Source organism: Cryptosporidium ryanae (genome assembly GCF_009792415.1).
Source record: "Cryptosporidium ryanae isolate 45019 chromosome Unknown contig_11, whole genome shotgun sequence".
NCBI classification, from domain to species: domain Eukaryota; phylum Apicomplexa; class Conoidasida; order Eucoccidiorida; family Cryptosporidiidae; genus Cryptosporidium; species Cryptosporidium ryanae.
The window spans coordinates 1-15,981 of NW_027125521.1; the positions used below are offsets into that span (position 1 = coordinate 1).

At 31.4% G+C, this 15,981-nt stretch overlaps 10 protein-coding genes across 10 annotated transcripts; 5 read left to right on the forward strand and 5 right to left on the reverse strand.

Moving 5' to 3' along the window:
* Positions 1-10: 10 nt before the first annotated feature.
* On the forward strand, positions 11-394 carry FG386_000055 (uncharacterized protein; the record flags this gene model as incomplete). Its single annotated transcript, XM_067339556.1, has 1 exon — positions 11-394. The coding sequence occupies one exon, from the start codon at positions 11-13 to the stop codon at positions 392-394; it is 384 nt and encodes a 127-aa protein (XP_067198164.1).
* A 448-nt stretch (positions 395-842) lies between these two features.
* On the forward strand, positions 843-2,918 carry FG386_000157 (protein kinase; the record flags this gene model as incomplete). Its single annotated transcript, XM_067339468.1, has 1 exon — positions 843-2,918. The coding sequence occupies one exon, from the start codon at positions 843-845 to the stop codon at positions 2,916-2,918; it is 2,076 nt and encodes a 691-aa protein (XP_067198266.1).
* Positions 2,919-2,929: 11 nt separating this feature from the next.
* Positions 2,930-3,217, reverse strand: FG386_000168 (ubiquitin conjugating enzyme E2; the record flags this gene model as incomplete). Its single annotated transcript, XM_067339479.1, has 1 exon — positions 2,930-3,217. The coding sequence occupies one exon, from the start codon at positions 3,215-3,217 to the stop codon at positions 2,930-2,932; it is 288 nt and encodes a 95-aa protein (XP_067198277.1).
* Positions 3,218-3,227: 10 nt separating this feature from the next.
* Positions 3,228-3,514, reverse strand: FG386_000179 (uncharacterized protein; the record flags this gene model as incomplete). The annotated part of the gene is made up of 3 exons (XM_067339490.1): positions 3,228-3,241; positions 3,274-3,384; positions 3,472-3,514. 3 exons carry the CDS (start codon positions 3,512-3,514, stop codon positions 3,228-3,230), a joined length of 168 nt encoding a protein of 55 aa, XP_067198288.1.
* An 885-nt stretch (positions 3,515-4,399) lies between these two features.
* FG386_000190 (20S proteasome beta subunit D2) lies at positions 4,400-5,168 on the forward strand (the record flags this gene model as incomplete). Its single annotated transcript, XM_067339501.1, has 3 exons — positions 4,400-4,532; positions 4,611-4,877; positions 4,951-5,168. 3 exons carry the CDS (start codon positions 4,400-4,402, stop codon positions 5,166-5,168), a joined length of 618 nt encoding a protein of 205 aa, XP_067198299.1.
* A 181-nt stretch (positions 5,169-5,349) lies between these two features.
* FG386_000201 (emp24/gp25L/p24 family protein with transmembrane domain) lies at positions 5,350-5,908 on the reverse strand (the record flags this gene model as incomplete). The annotated part of the gene is made up of 2 exons (XM_067339512.1): positions 5,350-5,732; positions 5,815-5,908. The coding sequence occupies 2 exons, from the start codon at positions 5,906-5,908 to the stop codon at positions 5,350-5,352; spliced, it is 477 nt and encodes a 158-aa protein (XP_067198310.1).
* A 639-nt stretch (positions 5,909-6,547) lies between these two features.
* On the forward strand, positions 6,548-7,446 carry FG386_000212 (uncharacterized protein; the record flags this gene model as incomplete). The annotated part of the gene is made up of 4 exons (XM_067339523.1): positions 6,548-6,632; positions 6,866-7,021; positions 7,077-7,149; positions 7,215-7,446. 4 exons carry the CDS (start codon positions 6,548-6,550, stop codon positions 7,444-7,446), a joined length of 546 nt encoding a protein of 181 aa, XP_067198321.1.
* A 143-nt stretch (positions 7,447-7,589) lies between these two features.
* Positions 7,590-9,299, reverse strand: FG386_000223 (uncharacterized protein; the record flags this gene model as incomplete). Its single annotated transcript, XM_067339534.1, has 1 exon — positions 7,590-9,299. One exon carries the CDS (start codon positions 9,297-9,299, stop codon positions 7,590-7,592), a length of 1,710 nt encoding a protein of 569 aa, XP_067198332.1.
* Positions 9,300-10,065: 766 nt separating this feature from the next.
* FG386_000234 (uncharacterized protein) lies at positions 10,066-12,027 on the reverse strand (the record flags this gene model as incomplete). Its single annotated transcript, XM_067339545.1, has 1 exon — positions 10,066-12,027. One exon carries the CDS (start codon positions 12,025-12,027, stop codon positions 10,066-10,068), a length of 1,962 nt encoding a protein of 653 aa, XP_067198343.1.
* A 1,251-nt stretch (positions 12,028-13,278) lies between these two features.
* On the forward strand, positions 13,279-15,681 carry FG386_000056 (uncharacterized protein; the record flags this gene model as incomplete). The annotated part of the gene is made up of 1 exon (XM_067339557.1): positions 13,279-15,681. The coding sequence occupies one exon, from the start codon at positions 13,279-13,281 to the stop codon at positions 15,679-15,681; it is 2,403 nt and encodes an 800-aa protein (XP_067198165.1).
* Between the last annotated feature and the right edge of the window lie 300 nt (positions 15,682-15,981).

The window sequence follows — 15,981 nt, forward strand, 5'->3', positions numbered from 1 at the left end:
AATTGAAGAAATGAAAGTGAGCCTTGAAGAAGAAATATCGAAATTCAATTTGGAATACAAGTCTAACTTAAATAAAATAGATAGTGTTTACAAGAAGGAATTGGATTCAATAAACCAAAATATACAGGATCTTACTAATTACGTTAATGATACTACAATTAAACTAAATCAAAGAAGAGAGCAAGCATCAAAGGATTACCATCTTTCAGTAGAAAAATTTACACAAGATAACAACCTTGCCGGGGAAGATTATAATAGAGTGTGCATTTCAATATCTCAAGAAATTCGTAAGAGAACACAAGCTTATGAAGCCTCAGCTGCAAATATCAGGAATGCAATAGAGGGCGCCATAAACTATCAAAAGCGCCAAATTGTTCATTCACCATTTGCATGATTTTTTAGGTTGTACAATAGGAAAAAATTGCTGTTTAATTGCCCTCTTTCTAGCATTTAATAATCTCAAAAGTTTATATAGGGACAACATAATTGTTTTATTTAGTACCGTTTATTTCTGATAAGAATGCCCTAATTCTTTTTCTTTTTTTTCCAGGGATAGGGAAAACAAGGGTCCAGACAACAGATTTAGTAAAGGGGTGATTATTGTACAAAACAGTACATATAATATACATAAGATAAATATTGAATTTGTAAAATTTGTACACACATTAACTGATAACCTATATAGAGGGTTTTTTTTTGCGTGTATTGAGATTAAATTAATGAATATATTGGAAGTATGTATTAAGAGGTTATATTTATTTATTCTGTATGTATACGTATTTAATTATTACGTGGGTGGTATAGAGAATGTTTGCAGAAATGAAGGTACAAACATAAATATAATGGACAGTGACACATATACAGGAACTAATGGTAGAAAAAGGTATAATATAATTTCCAAAGATAACAAAACATATTTGTTATTTTTTAAATTGTTAGGTAATGATAAAAGGAGAGTACTTTTTCTTTTAAATGAAAAAGGAAATGGTGGATCTTCTGTTATAGAAGTTAGTGGTGACTTCAGCAAGAATTATGTATATTTAATAAATAAGTATTCAGCAAAGAGTTGGTCAAACTCGGACATATCATTATTGAAGGAACTTTATAAACTCAACAAATATGGGGATTCAGAATTAATAGATGAAAGTATGGATTATTCAATTTTAAAGAATGGAAAGCAAGTAAGAGGTATTAATTTTTATGGTCTTGGTAGAGGTGATGTACTAAAAATAAGTTATTTAAAAAAGAACATACTAGAAGGCAGTAAAAAAGTAGAATTATTCCTTCCAACGGTTGAAGGAGAGAAGGGTTCAAGTGAATTAATATTATATGAAGATAGAAGCTTAATCATAGTAAATAATAACGATTCTGGTATGAGTATAAGACAACTAACTAATATAAAAAAGAAGGCAAATGCGAATAAAACTTTTCAGTCATCCTATAATAAAAATAAGGACGATACTGGAGTAATAAGGTATTATAAATTAAATAAAGGTTCATTCGGTGAAGTATGGCGAGGCCTTGCATTCACTGAGTATTTAAGCCAACCATTTGGTGATTGTAGAAAAGAGAAAGAGTTTGAAGTTAGAAACTTAAATTGGAGAAGAGGGGAGTTAGTTAATCACGAATTAAATTCGTTGATAATGGATGTTTTAAACATGTTAAGTTCAAATTTTATTAAGGAATTAAACATAGAAAGCAACGAAGAAAATAATAATGTTAACAATAATATAAACGTAATAGACATAGTTATGAAGAAGATGATGAACAGTTTGTATAGTGAGAAAGTATTGTATGGAATTGTAAGAGAGGTTTTTTTTGGAATAGTTTTATATTGTTCACCCCACATTTCTCGTTTTTTGCATATATTTGAAGAATCAATAGATTTTCAAATACAAAGTCAAAACTCAAACATATGGTTGGTTTACAGGTATGAAGGCATTTCGTTGAGTAACTTGTTGTTCGAGATAAGTGAAGATGGTTCACTAGTTCCTTCTGAGTTTTGGTGGAAGAATATAAAAAATGAGTCAGGAGATAAGAATTTAATGAAGGATATATTGCACCAAGTGTTTATTGGACTTAAAAACGCCCACGAACTTGGGATTATACACAGAGATATAAAGCCTTCTAATATTTTTATTTCTACAGACATATATGAGAATGAAGGGGAAGAATTGTATGTTCGTATTGGAGATTGGGGAAGTGCAATGGTTGCTTCTGATTACAGAGTAGACAAAGAGGTGTTTAATGTGGTTGACTTAAAGGAATTACAGGAAGGTTTATACGGGGAAATAGGACCAACTGAGGAAGACGAAACAGAAGGATTTCAACCCCCAGAAGTTCAGTTCAGATCATTTAATCAAGAGTTTAATGGCGAAAACAACCGACATAGATATTTAAGTTACGATATCTGGAGTGTGGGGGTCATGATGCTTCAAATTATTTGGGGGAATTTAGAAGTATTCTCGGTTTTAAATGATGATTCAGAGTTTCAAAATGTTGTTAAGAAGATAATTTTTCATATTAGACAGAACTCTGAACAAATTAAAGAATTAGGTTTTGATTTAGAAAATGTGATAAGGGATTCTACATACAGATTAAGCTTGATGAGAATGTGTTTGATGGATTTGCCAAATAGGAAAGACGAGACAAATTCATATGGAGTTTTTATTTCTGAATTAATGTTAAAGTCAATTGGACAATCTGTAAGAAGTGGATCGCAGGAAATAATTGGGATTACAGTAAAATGTGAGGACGATGATTTTGAGAAATTTATAAAAAAGAATGATATTTCTGGAGTTGGGTTGAACGATTTAAATGCTATCAAACTGTTAAAAAAGATCTTGGATCCAAGAGTTAAAAAAAGAATCACGGTTCAAGAAGTGCTTGAACATCCATATTTTCAAAATAATAATTGAAACACTAAATTTTATTCAACACTTTGCCTTACAAGTGCTCTTACTCTCTTTTTATATTCAGTAATATTGTTTTTAAACTCTAGAGCTGCATCGATATTGGCAGGTGAGTCTAAATTGGGTTCTCCTAGCATAGATATTACTGATACCAAAATACTCTCAACACCAAAAATTGGTCTCCACCTTTCATCTGGACTTTCCTGTTCATTATAGAGGTCATGGCCAGGCGGATGTAAAATTGAAATGCAGACCTGCCCGTCTGGATAGACATTTGGGTGCCACATATCCTGCTCGAAACACATTTTAGGTGGGCTATTTGGAAAGTCCTCTGGAAATATAAGTAATGCATTAAATATACCACCTTCATAAAGAGTATCCGGAGGGCCTTCAAAACAAACTCTCCATCTAAGAAAATTTGAATCATCATCCAATCCCACCGAAAAACCAGAAGTGTCATCCCTAGTTAACTCTTAGAATATGAATATTAGAAAATAAATTAAACAAAATAATTGATAGTAGATACATACATTTTAAGTATATATTTAGATTAACTTACCTACAAATTGTTTTTTTAGCAGTTCTTGAGCTACATTCCTCATTTTGAAGTAAAAAACACCTAAATGTTCGTATGAAAAAAATTACAAATATATTTAAAATATGCACGGTACCATAAAGTATGATGAAATACAGGGGTATGTTCAAGTATTTCTATTCACCGTATTATATGCTGTTCTTAATCTATCAAGCCCTAATTTTTTGTATTACCTAAAAGGCCTTCAACAAAAGAATTAACATGGCGGCATTCATTCACTAATTCGATCCCTCAATGAGGGAAGAAAAAGGTAAACAAAAAAGAGAAGTGAACAAACAAATATTTTTGAAACTTGTTTAAATATAGATGTAAAAGTGGATTGAATAGGTGGCCTGTGGGATGTCAAATGATTACACTAGATAATAATGGGTTTAGTGGGTAAAAGTAATGTATTTTGTTCAAGTATAGATACTTAACAATAAAATACTTGTGTGAGTATGTGTGTTTAATGCTCTTAGATAAAATAAAATAAAAAGCATTTTTTCTTTTTGAGTGACTTCAAGTTGGAATGTAAAAATTAAATTAGGGCGGCTTACGTTACAAGCGGGAATAGGTTCCAATTAATCTAGGCTATCTGTAGTTGAATTTCCAAATAAAAAAGCATAAGGATATTAGAATTAAACAGGGGGAAATATATGGGGGGGTTCAAAATAACAAATACTTGTATTATAAAGTAGATAACTTGCTGAAGATAAAATAGCAAATATTCTTGGTTTGGTTAGACTACGAGAGAATAAGTACGGTAACAAAAAACCAATTCAGAATAAAAGTGGTTCAACACATTCCATTTTTGTTCACATTATTGTGATAAATATTTTTTTTTGTAAATAAATGCAATAGTTTCGAGTAAAAGAAGTCATTTGGTAAAAGGATAATAAATAGGTCATGAAAAATGGATTCATTAATAGGAATTAGAGGCCCAGATTTCGTTTTATTGGCATCTGACACAGTTGCCTATAGTAACATATTTAGACTAAGCCTAAAAGATGACAAAATAATGGAAATAGATAATAATAAATTAATAGGTAAGTTTTGCGAGTACAACATTTATTATGTCATATTTAGAATAGAAAGTTATGTTTTGAATTAATTTGCTTAAATAGGATTAGGCGGACCAATAGGGGATAGAACGCAATTTGGCGAGTACATAAAATGCAATTTGAATTTATATAGATTCAGAAATGGTGTGAAACTCAGTACATCTGCAGCTGCATCCTTTACACGAAACGAATTAGCGGACCTACTAAGGTCAGACCCACACAATGTCAATGTTCTCATTGGCGGATACACTAAGGAGGATGGAGCAGAGTTATATTGGATGGATGAATTGGCATCTATGGCCAGTGTGAACAACGCTGCTCATGGTTATGGTAAGTTTAATTTACCCTCTGCGTGACCCGAGGGAGGTATTAACTTTATGAAATCTGACTATTTGAAAATCAGGTGGTTTATTGGTCACGGGTATTCTTGACAAACATTATAAATCAAATATTACACAAGAAGAAGCCATTAATATACTAATTATGTGTTCTGAGGAGTTGAAAACCAGGTTCCTTGTTTCACAGTACGATCTGTACGTAAAGATAGTTGACAGTCAGGGAATTAGATTCATTAAAATTGAAAATGGGATACCGGTTCCAATAATGAAAGAAAACAATTAAACGAATTTAAGTCATTAATATAAAGAGTTAGTGTAAGTTTTGTTGGGAATCACACAATTAAACGTTTTTTTTCGTGAATTCTTCAACTGAATCTCTGTATGCATATATTTACATGCATAAATTTATATTTCACGTGGGTAAAATCCACAAAATACGGATTATAGAAATTTAGGAGTAGTAATTATATTAGTTTTCTTGATTTGAAGAATCTTTTTGTATATATTGCTTGTACAAGGTTAATTCCAATTATCGCCACTATATTTATGAGTGAGAAAGCAGCAATTCTTTGTGAGGCAGAACTTGTGATTCTCCTAATTTCGCTCGTGGTTCTCTTTATTTGCTTGACGCCTTCTTGGTACTCTTTAAGAGCAATGTTTATATCTTTTATTATTCCTTCTATGGGTTCAATGTCGCTTTTGTTTGCAATTGATTTTGAGTCTCTTGCACTGGGTCCCCACTTAAGTATAATGTCAACTTTGTTTGTGTTTTTGGAAAGATTGGCAAAGCAGAATCTGTGAATCCCATTCCTAATTGTGGAGAATGCGGCTTTTGTGTGTTTCTCCTCTTATAAAAATCAAAAATTGATTAAATGATTGGTTTTCATTACTATCTGTTGAGCAACAGGTGCTTGGAAAAGAAAACTTACTTTGATCAAATAACGTATTTTTCTCATCTGAAATTATGACATTTATGTCTTCTTTGGATACTGAGTCGAATAATATAAGGGTATTTGCTAACATAGACTCATCTGTGTGAGGAAAAGGCAGATCATTGTATTCATTGTTATTGAGAAATAGAAATGATTTAACTTACAAATACATTTAAATTCTAATTGGTTTAAGTTTAATGAAAAACTCATGCAATTGGCAAGTTTTAGAAAACATAGTGGAAACAATAAAAAAAATTTTAGTTTATTTATCGGAACCAAATACATGTTTATTTCTCACTTTACTCAAATTTACGTATTATGTTTAACACAATTATAAATTGAATTGGGCAATATTTATATACTGTATTCCAATAATGTGTTCTTGTGCCAGGTGAGTATCGTTTTTTGGAGTCATATGGAATTATTCGACTCGAATTTGACAGTTTGCAGGAGACAGTGTTCACTGTGCACTGTTTAAGGTTAAACTAGAAATGCTTATTTGTTAAGGCATCAGAGCAGTGCCAAAAAAAGCATTATTAATAAAGGAGGCGGGAGTTTTGGCTCATGAGGGGATGTAAGGATTAGCTAACTGGGGGCTGTACGGTCAGAATATAAGATACTCAAAAGTTAGTTGGTTTATGGCAATTACTGGAATATTATTTATAATAATCAGAGAATAAGAAATATAAATACATAATCGGAAATTATTATACATCCTGTTTTCATAGATATGGAATATATTAACCAAATAAAAAATGAGTGTAAGCAGATACTTTCAAGACCACATCAAGTTATTTATCAGTTTTTGACATTAGGTAAGTTATGGAACGACTGTGTGATTAATTTTGAGATTTAGTTGGCACTTGGTGTATTTTAGACTCATAAATTTATGAAATTAAAATAAACAATCAGACTTTCTTCTATTTCTGTCTAATATTAAACTTCGCGTTTTCTATTAGTAAGAGGCAGAGTATCTGAAGGCTGATAGAATCAAATGCATCCAGTGTGTTTTACATTTATACTTCATATATTGACTCAAAATTTGTAGCATGCATTGTGTTTTCTGCCTTAATGCTTTGGAGAGGGTTAATGGTAGCAACAAATAGTCAAAGTCCTGTGGTTGTGGTTTTGAGTGGATCTATGGAGCCGGGGTTTTATAGGGGAGATATATTGTTTTTATATAATAGTGGCGAACTGAAGATAGGTAAGTTATTTTTAATTTTTATCTGCTAATTTATGTAATTCTGACGTTTTAAAAGGTGATATTGTTGTATTTTCCTTAGAGGGTAGAGACATTCCAATAGTACATAGAGTACTATCTTATCACGAAGGGTAAGTTGAATAATGTTTTATTTTTTTAAATACTTGTTAATTTTTATAAAAAAAAAATAATTCAGACCAGAAGAGGGAGAAATAAGTGTTTTAACTAAGGGAGATAATAATGATGTTGACGATAGGGGTTTATATAATGAGAATCAAATTTGGTTAAAGAAAAAGCACATAATGGGAACTGCAGTAGGAATAATACCGAAGGCCGGGATGATAACAATTTGGTTGAATGATTATCCTTGGTTGAAATATGCTTTGGTTGGAATGATGGGATTCACTGTTCTTTTGGGAAAAGAATAAGAGGACTCTGAAACACTCATGGTGTTGAATGAAGTTACAAAATACCTAAATTAACGAATTAAACAATGAGCATAATAGAAATTTGATTTAAAATAGGGAAATAACAGGAAAATGTATACACTGGAAATTAATTATAATATTAACTAACAGCAACATGAAAAAATGTTTGATAACTTCGGATTTAGAATAATAAAACAATTTTCCAAATCTTCAATTACCTTGAGTTGGCCTCTTGGGAGATTTGGAATTGGAATAGCTGTTTGATCATATGTTATAATTTGCATGTCATATGTTCTGGCTACTCTTTGTTCATGTGAATAATTTGAGAACAGTGATTCGCTTGAAATAGATCTAGATAAATGAAATGAATGAATACCATTAATATTATTTATATTGGAATTAACACCAACATTGCCAATTCCTATCTTTTTATTTATTATATTGTAATAATTACTATATTTTGTGTCGAGATTTGCTTCTGAGTCTGTTTTAATTACTGGTTCTACCTCTGGTTTGTACTCGTTTCTATTTATACTTGACATACTAATAAGTGATAGTTTTTTGTTCGGTTCGCAGTTTATTTCGCCAACTATACCTTGCTCTTTATTAGTAATGATGTTGTTAATTGGATTGTGTTCATTACTATTAGAATATAAATTAAATGAAACTTGTTTGTAAGACGACAGACTATTTTTGGACTCAGATTCGCTTTCTAATTTAGTTTCGTATTCTGATTGATCCTCAGAGTTAGATTCTGATGAATGTATACCTCCTTTATCATCTATATTAATTAAGTTAATGATAGACTTAACCTCTGCATTTTCATTACGTCCTCTGCTTCCTCTTTTATTCATTAAATTGATCACACTTTGAACCAATATTCTTAATGATGATCTGTGATTAGACACATTGTTGTTTATATTTTTACTTGATATTTCGCTCTTTGGAGACAAATCTGCATAAAGTTGATTCAATTCACTGTTTTTGTCATTAGATAATTCATTTTCAACCAAATTACCACCAAAAGATGCAATTTTGTTTGAGATACTATCACTTTCAATACTTATATCTAACGCTGAACCAAAATCACTTAATTCCTCATTTTTCAGACTTGGCTTATTTAAATTAGAGTTAGAAACGGTATTTGAAACCTTCTTATTTATTTTAAATTGATTGTTTGGATTTGAATAAGAAACATTCTTCGTACCTCCATTAAAATTGTAGTCATGATTAATGTATGAATCATTAGGACTCTCATAAATTGAATCTATGTTAGCATTTGAATTGAACAATGCAGAGGTCACAATGGAAACTGTTTTATTTTTGCTTTGAGCAGACACAGAGCCTGGAGACACGAGTTTAGAATCAATGCGAATTTCAGTATTTGTAGGAAGTGAAAAAACTCTTCTTTTTGTTTTTGTTTTTTTAAAAATCTTACTTTTTTGTTTATTCAAAGAGCCTTTATCTATTTTGCCTTCGCTATAAAGGTTGTCATTTGATTTGTCAATAGTTGTTCTGTTACTATTTGGCATTGAATACTCCTTTTTAGAGGGTTTTTTGTCATTACTTGAAATTAAGTTGTCATCATCAACGTAGTCTTGCTCATAATTATTTAAAACATCTGATTTAGATGTTATTTTGCTTAGGGGAGAAGATACTGTGCTTGTTTCAGAAATTGTGTGATCAAATGAGTAGATATCTAGACTCAAAGCTCTTGAAAGCTCTCTGCATTCGTTGATAAATCCCGGAATGACCAAAGATCTTTGTATTTTAATCAGTGGTGGATAAATGCTTTCATTGTTTAGGTAAGAAAGCTTTCTTAAATCTTTTTTGGCTCTGAAGCAGAAAACCATCTCAACTCGAATCCTGATTGCACCAGCTGTTATCTATGAGATAATTAGGTGTTCAGGTTCAAAAACAAAACCTACTTAATAATTTAGATTAAAAATAAAATTTTGAATTTAGTCAAGCTTAATATGTTGTGGAGCAAAACCTTGTTTAATTGGTCAATTAATCAGTTTGTTGTGTGACTCATGAATTTACTTAGTTTTTTTCCAAATAAAGTGATATACAGGTTAAATCTCCATTTTACTTTACGCCTTAAGTAGTGCTGAACAAGATTTTAATGTGTAATAAAGTTAACATGTAAATTATTTCGTAAAAATAAGAGACAAAATCATACAGATAGTTACACACCTGTATATGTGATGAGCAATAATAAAATATTTAGATAAATCTATTAATATTTGCAAGTACCGGCAAATAATAATATTATAGGTTTCACGTATACGTCTTCAGTATCTATAACTTAAGGATAAAAAAGTAAAAGTAACTATGGTGGGATAAAGAATTGTAGTAGAATGAATTAGGTAAAATAGGAACAAAGGAATATAACTGCACGGTCAATTATGTAGGAATAAATGTGATTTTTACCATATAAGGGGTAATAAACGACTAAATGATAAGAAATAAATAGTTGGGCGGGTATGCATGCGATTAGAAGAGTCTAGATAAACAAAAATTTAGTGAAAAATGTAAACCTTTGAGCAGTAGAGAGACTAAGTGATGATATAACTAAATGTTGAGTATATTTGTGAGGTTTTAGTGTGCCATCTGATTTCATGAGTCTTTAAGTTGTTGAATAACGGAAAATATTTCATCCCAATTTTTGTCACTGGAGGCAATTCTTTTTAATTTTGGTGATTCATAGTGAGAATATAAATAGCTTTTGTTCGTAGTGTTGTAGTGGTTTTTGTATGTTAATCTGTTTTCTTTAACATTCATGGACATGTTCTCACCTTTATATCTATCACTTAAAGATATTCCGTTTTGTGAATTAAGTATTTTACTTCGAACAATTTTGTTTTTTAAGTAAGATATTTCTTGCATTAATCTTTCGTTCTCAAGTTCTTTAAGTTTGTATTTTTGTTTGGATGCATTTAATTGATTTTTCAAGATATTAATTTCATTTCTAAGTCTGGTCGTAGTGACGTTACTTGAGTAATCTAGAGTTTTTTCGTTATAGAGTATGCGATCGATATTTGAGTTGTATTTTAAGTCATTTAAGTCAGGTTCTAAAAAACAGTTTTTGCTATAGTTACAAGTAAATGAGTTGTTCACTTTTATTGGAGCTTCCAAGTCAATTTTATTATTGATATAGCCCACTGATTGAATAAATATACTTGTTAACTTTTGTTTTTTAATTTTAATGGATTTTCGAAAACTATGAGTCTGAACATAGTTGTTACATAATTTGATACTTTTTCGTTCTTGAATTAGTTTGATATAGTCATATAAGAATATATTTTCAATAGATAAACATAGTTTTAATATATGATCAGGTAAACTAGCTTCAACCTTATTTTTCTCATTCTCATGATCCAATTTTAATAGCAATGATTCAACATAATTAGATAATCTTATGTTTTCAACACTTCTTTCATGATTTATTATGTAATTATTTATTTCCTTGAAAATATGCTCTATAGTTTTAAATCTACTATCTAATCGAGTACATTTAGTGCGTAGTATATTTGTCTCGTTTTTAACGTCGTTCAATTCAACGGAAAATGATTCCTCCTTTTTACATAAGGTTTCATCCAACTTTTTTATTTGTTCCTTTAAATCGTTCGCCTTTTCTTGCTCTTTTTTCAAATTTTCCATTTCTTTTATCAATAAACCTTTTTGTCTCAAATACTCATGACTTACAGAGGCGTATTGTTCGTTTCTTTGTTCAAGTTGTCTCTGAATTTCAATGTTTAGATTTTCTATTTTATTTATATATTCATCCTTTTCTTTATTATTTAGAATGTGATCTGTAATTATTTCGACTTTAATTACGTTAGCTAATTCTAATTCATTTTTATTCACACATTTAATAACAATGGGAGAAAGTTGATTTAAACTCAATTTATTTGGTTCAAATGTATTTACTCCAACACTTATTTTATTACTCTTATCTTGAACCAAGTCGTTGTTGTTCATATTTATTATCTGAGACCTTAAAAAAGATATTTCATCCAAGTATATTTTAATTTCTTCCCTATGTACATTTTTAATTATATCAGTAACTTGTAATAACTCCAATGCTTTTGAGTTGTTAAAGTATTTATTATTTTCAATCAAATTTTTTTCGTCTCTAGCTTTAACATTTTCTACATAACCAACTCCTTTCTCCAATTTGTAACTATCATTCACAATATCATCATATTCCTCTTCTTCAAATAAATTAGTTCTTCTCAGTATTGATGATAAACTATATTCTGGTTTTCTGTTTGAATGCACTATTTGCCCTATTTCTGACCAAATAAATCTATTTTTTTCATTGTTAACCACAATGTTAGTTTCATCTATGTCTTCTTTTACCGGTGATTTTAAATCTCCTGCCTTTATATCATCATTACCTTCACCACATCCATACTTTTTTATGTGTGGCACCTTATAACAGTCAATATTACCGTCTATTTCATTTTTCATAAATGAGGAATGCACCTCTTTGTTGTTTACTGTATTTTCGCCAATACCATTAGTTTCTATATTGCCATTGTTGCTAAAATCATACTTAACTTTTTCGAGATACATTTAAAAAAAGAAAAGATATTCAAATTTCAATATTCCTTATTTTCGGTTTTTAACTTTTATTCTATTAGTGAGTATAACTTAGATGTTTATTTTATAACTATCGTCACCTCTTTACACAGCAATATATCTATTTTATTCTACGCTATGAATACATCATTCAATTTATATAGGTATATTAACTACTTTCTCATCCCTTAATCTTTTTTTTTCGTTTGTTAGTACTTTTTTCATTGCATGTAAAATTCCCCACAGGAAATATAAATCATACATGCTTGTTGGCGCCTAGTAAGACATTTACCGGTAATATGAGGTAGTATTTTAGAAAAATAACAAGGAACAAATATGTTTTAGTAGATCAAAAAATTCAAATGGTGCATGATTTCAAAATATATACTTACTCTAACACATAACATAACATTATTAACACTGTTGTTCGTTTGTCTTCCTACATACATAGCATTTTAATATATAAATTCACAACGATTATATATTTAAGGTGAGCTGCGGGAAACGCAATACGTCTCTAAAGTTATTTCTGAAAGTTGCGGCTCATAAAATAATAATTTTTAATATAAGCGATGTTTTAGTGGTGGGGAGAAGGGAAAAAAGGAAATGTAAATAGGTTTGTTAAATTCTTTGAAATCTCAAATTCTATTTGTACCTATTTTATCGTTATTCTTTTAGCTAGATATTTTGTGGTCGGTGTCGATACCTTCATGTGAGTTCTTTTTTTCTATTCTTGTAAAACGTTCATTTTAAATAGCTAAAGGAATTGAGAATAAATCCTCTTTATTTAATAACTACATACTCTGTACATTCAAAAACAGTATTATGATTGTTGTTAGAACATGTATTTGAGGCTGTTTTTCTTGCTCTTTCATAAATTATATAAAGTTGAGGAGATATCGAGATAATGTCAAGATATTAGTTTTTTCATGTATTGTCTCTCCTAACCCCTCTAACTATTTATATATATTGTAAGGGGAATAAAAATAAACGATAATGGATATTGGTTGTGATTATGAATTTTAAGCTGGTTCAAAGGTTGAAGGTAAAAAGAATACAGGAAATATATAGGTAAATTAAACTATTTAGTTATTGTTCATATATATGTTTAATTAGTATTGTTCGCTTTACTTTGCTTTTTTTGCCAAGTTAAGTAAAATTACTGTTGACAAATAGAGAAAAAAATATCAAGCTAGAGTATTGTGTAGTATAATTGGCTGTAATATATACATGAAAAAAGTGCAGATGAAATGTGTAAGGTTATGTTTACTATTTATTTTCCATCTTTTTTTATTATTTAAATACAAATTATTTAAACATGGCTTCTCAGAGATCAATAGTAATTTATTAAACCGTAATAAATTAACTTTGATTCATTCTTTGGTTCAATTGAAGACTTCAGGAGGTGATATTGGTCCTAGAAAAGTTACTGGGACAAATTATGGATATAAAAAAGAAACTCCGGGACAAGGTACTGGACCAAAAACTCCTGGAATGTCTGAAGGTAGAGTATATACATCAGGTAGTACAGGGGGAACAGGTGTAGGAACAACTGATAAACAGGGAGGTACTGGACCCTCGGGAAGAACAGGTGGAGGGATTGGAGGTCCTCGGGCAACAAGAACGAGTGGAGGGATTGGAGGTCCTGGGGCAACAAGAACGAGTGGAGGGATTGGAGGTCCTGGGGCAACAAGAACGAGTGGAGGGACTGGATGTCCTCGGGCAACAAGAACGAGTGGAGGGATTGGAGGTCCTCGGGCAACAAGAACGAGTGGAGGGACTGGTGGAGGAACGGGTGGTAGATCCGAAACTCCGGGACCATCAGTGAGAAAAGATCCTTCAAAATCATCCAAAAAGTCAAAAATTCCAGTACCAATACCAAGATCACATAGAGGAACAGGAGGCTCTACTGGGACCGAAAGTGCTCGTTCAACAAGTGGGAAAACAAAATCAGATGGGAAGGATGCTAGCGGAGGTCCTGAGGGAGGAGAAGAAGGAGAAGGTGGTACTGGCGGTGCTGAGGGAGGAGAAGAAGGAGAAGGTGGTACTGGCGGTGCTGAGGGAGGAGAAGAAGGAGAAGGCGGTACTGGCGGTGCTGAGGGAGGAGGAGGTGGCAGTGGCGGTGCTGAGGGAGGAGGAGGTGGCAGTGGCGGTGCTGAGGGAGGAGAAGGTGGCAGTGGAGGTGCTGAGGGAGGAGGAGGTGGCAGTGGAGGTGCTGAGGGAGGAGGAGGTGCTGAAGGAGGAGGAGAAGGTGGGGATAAAGATCGAACTGGTCCAAGAAAAAGTGTTATGAAAAAAGTATTTTTGTCAGGTAGTGAATCAAGTTCAGATCTTGATTCTGCTGATGAGGAAAATTATGGTTTAACTTCGGATGCAGCTTCAGTGGTAAATAAGAAACTAAAAGAGCAAATTAAGACTCTTAAATTTATTATGAGAACTACCCCCTATAATTTTTGTGAAGATTTGACTGTTGGTATTTTAAAATCATATAAATACGATAATTCAGAATACAGAACCTCTTTAATTTCATCTCTTGAGTCGAGAATTTCAACTGCTAGTGGTTTGCTAGAATACTTTTTAAGATTATTGGAATTCATAGTGTCTGTTATGAGCAGTCTTGGCTGTAATGATGGGGTTAAAGATCAAGATCTTAAAAAAGAATGTAAAAAATTGAAAAAATTACTTAAATTTACAGAAAGATCAATCTCTAAATTGAAATCACTTTTGAAAGAATATATGGATTGTTTAGCTGAAATAAATAAAATTATAATGAAAAAGGACGATTCACTTCCTACAAATATCAAACCAGAAACCAGTGATAAGTCTAGTAGTTCTTCAAGACGTAGAAGGCGTAGAACCGATAAAGTAAGTAGAAAAAGGTCCTTAGGTAGTGCTTATACACAACAGAGTGGATATAGTAGTAGTGATCTTTCTGGTTATAATGGAGACCTCTCTGATAATGATGAGGATCCCCTATGTTTTCCTAGTTCCGGAGACATGCTTGAAGGTGTTGAAGGACGTAACTTTGACTATTCTGATTTTGATTCAGATGAAGAGGATGTTAATATTTGTGTTACTAGTTCCCCAGAATTGAAAAAAAGAATTGAGAAAGAAGTATCAACCTCGGTGAAATATTGTGAAAATCTACTTAAGGATCTAGAGGAAGCTATACGTGGAGAAGATTATGATAAAATGTCTACTGTAGTTGTTAGTTTACAAGAAACCATTTCGGGATATGGTTCTATTAAAGATCGTGTTGAAAAAAGACTTCCTAGGTTGAAAAAAGAATTGGCTAAACACAAAAAAGATGGAGCTGATAAAAGTGGTCATCCTAACTATAAAAGCTTCTTATTAACAATGGAGTTTTATTCTAAATCATTAGGTAATTCAGAAATGTATACTCAAAAGATAAGTTCATTGGAAGAATGCATGAACAAATTACTTGCTTTGCTTGACGAAAATGGCTATGAACTTCTAAAAGAAGACGGAAGTGCCGTAGGTGGAGCTGAAGGTGGATACGGAACTGATGTAGAAGGTGCTGTAGGCGGAACTGAGGATGTTGGAGAAGGAGCTGCAGGTGGATACGGAACTGATGTAGAAGGTGCTGTAGGCGGAACTGAGGATGTTGGAGAAGGAGCTGCAGGTTGATATTATAGTAATATTGACTAATATATATTAGAGTTGTCATTATATATATTGTTACCCGCGGATGTGAAATAGTATTTGGATAGTAAATTCTTCATCTTTTATATTCTAACATTCAATATCGAGATGCGAGAAACAATATTTTGAGAATTTGGTAATTATTTTATTTCGTATGGGTTATATTTGGAACTTAAGTTATGGATTTATATACATATATATATATATATATATATATTGTTTTTTTATGAGGAGGACTATTAAGGTATATCATTTAATTTATATAGTATGTAATAGGAGTTTGTT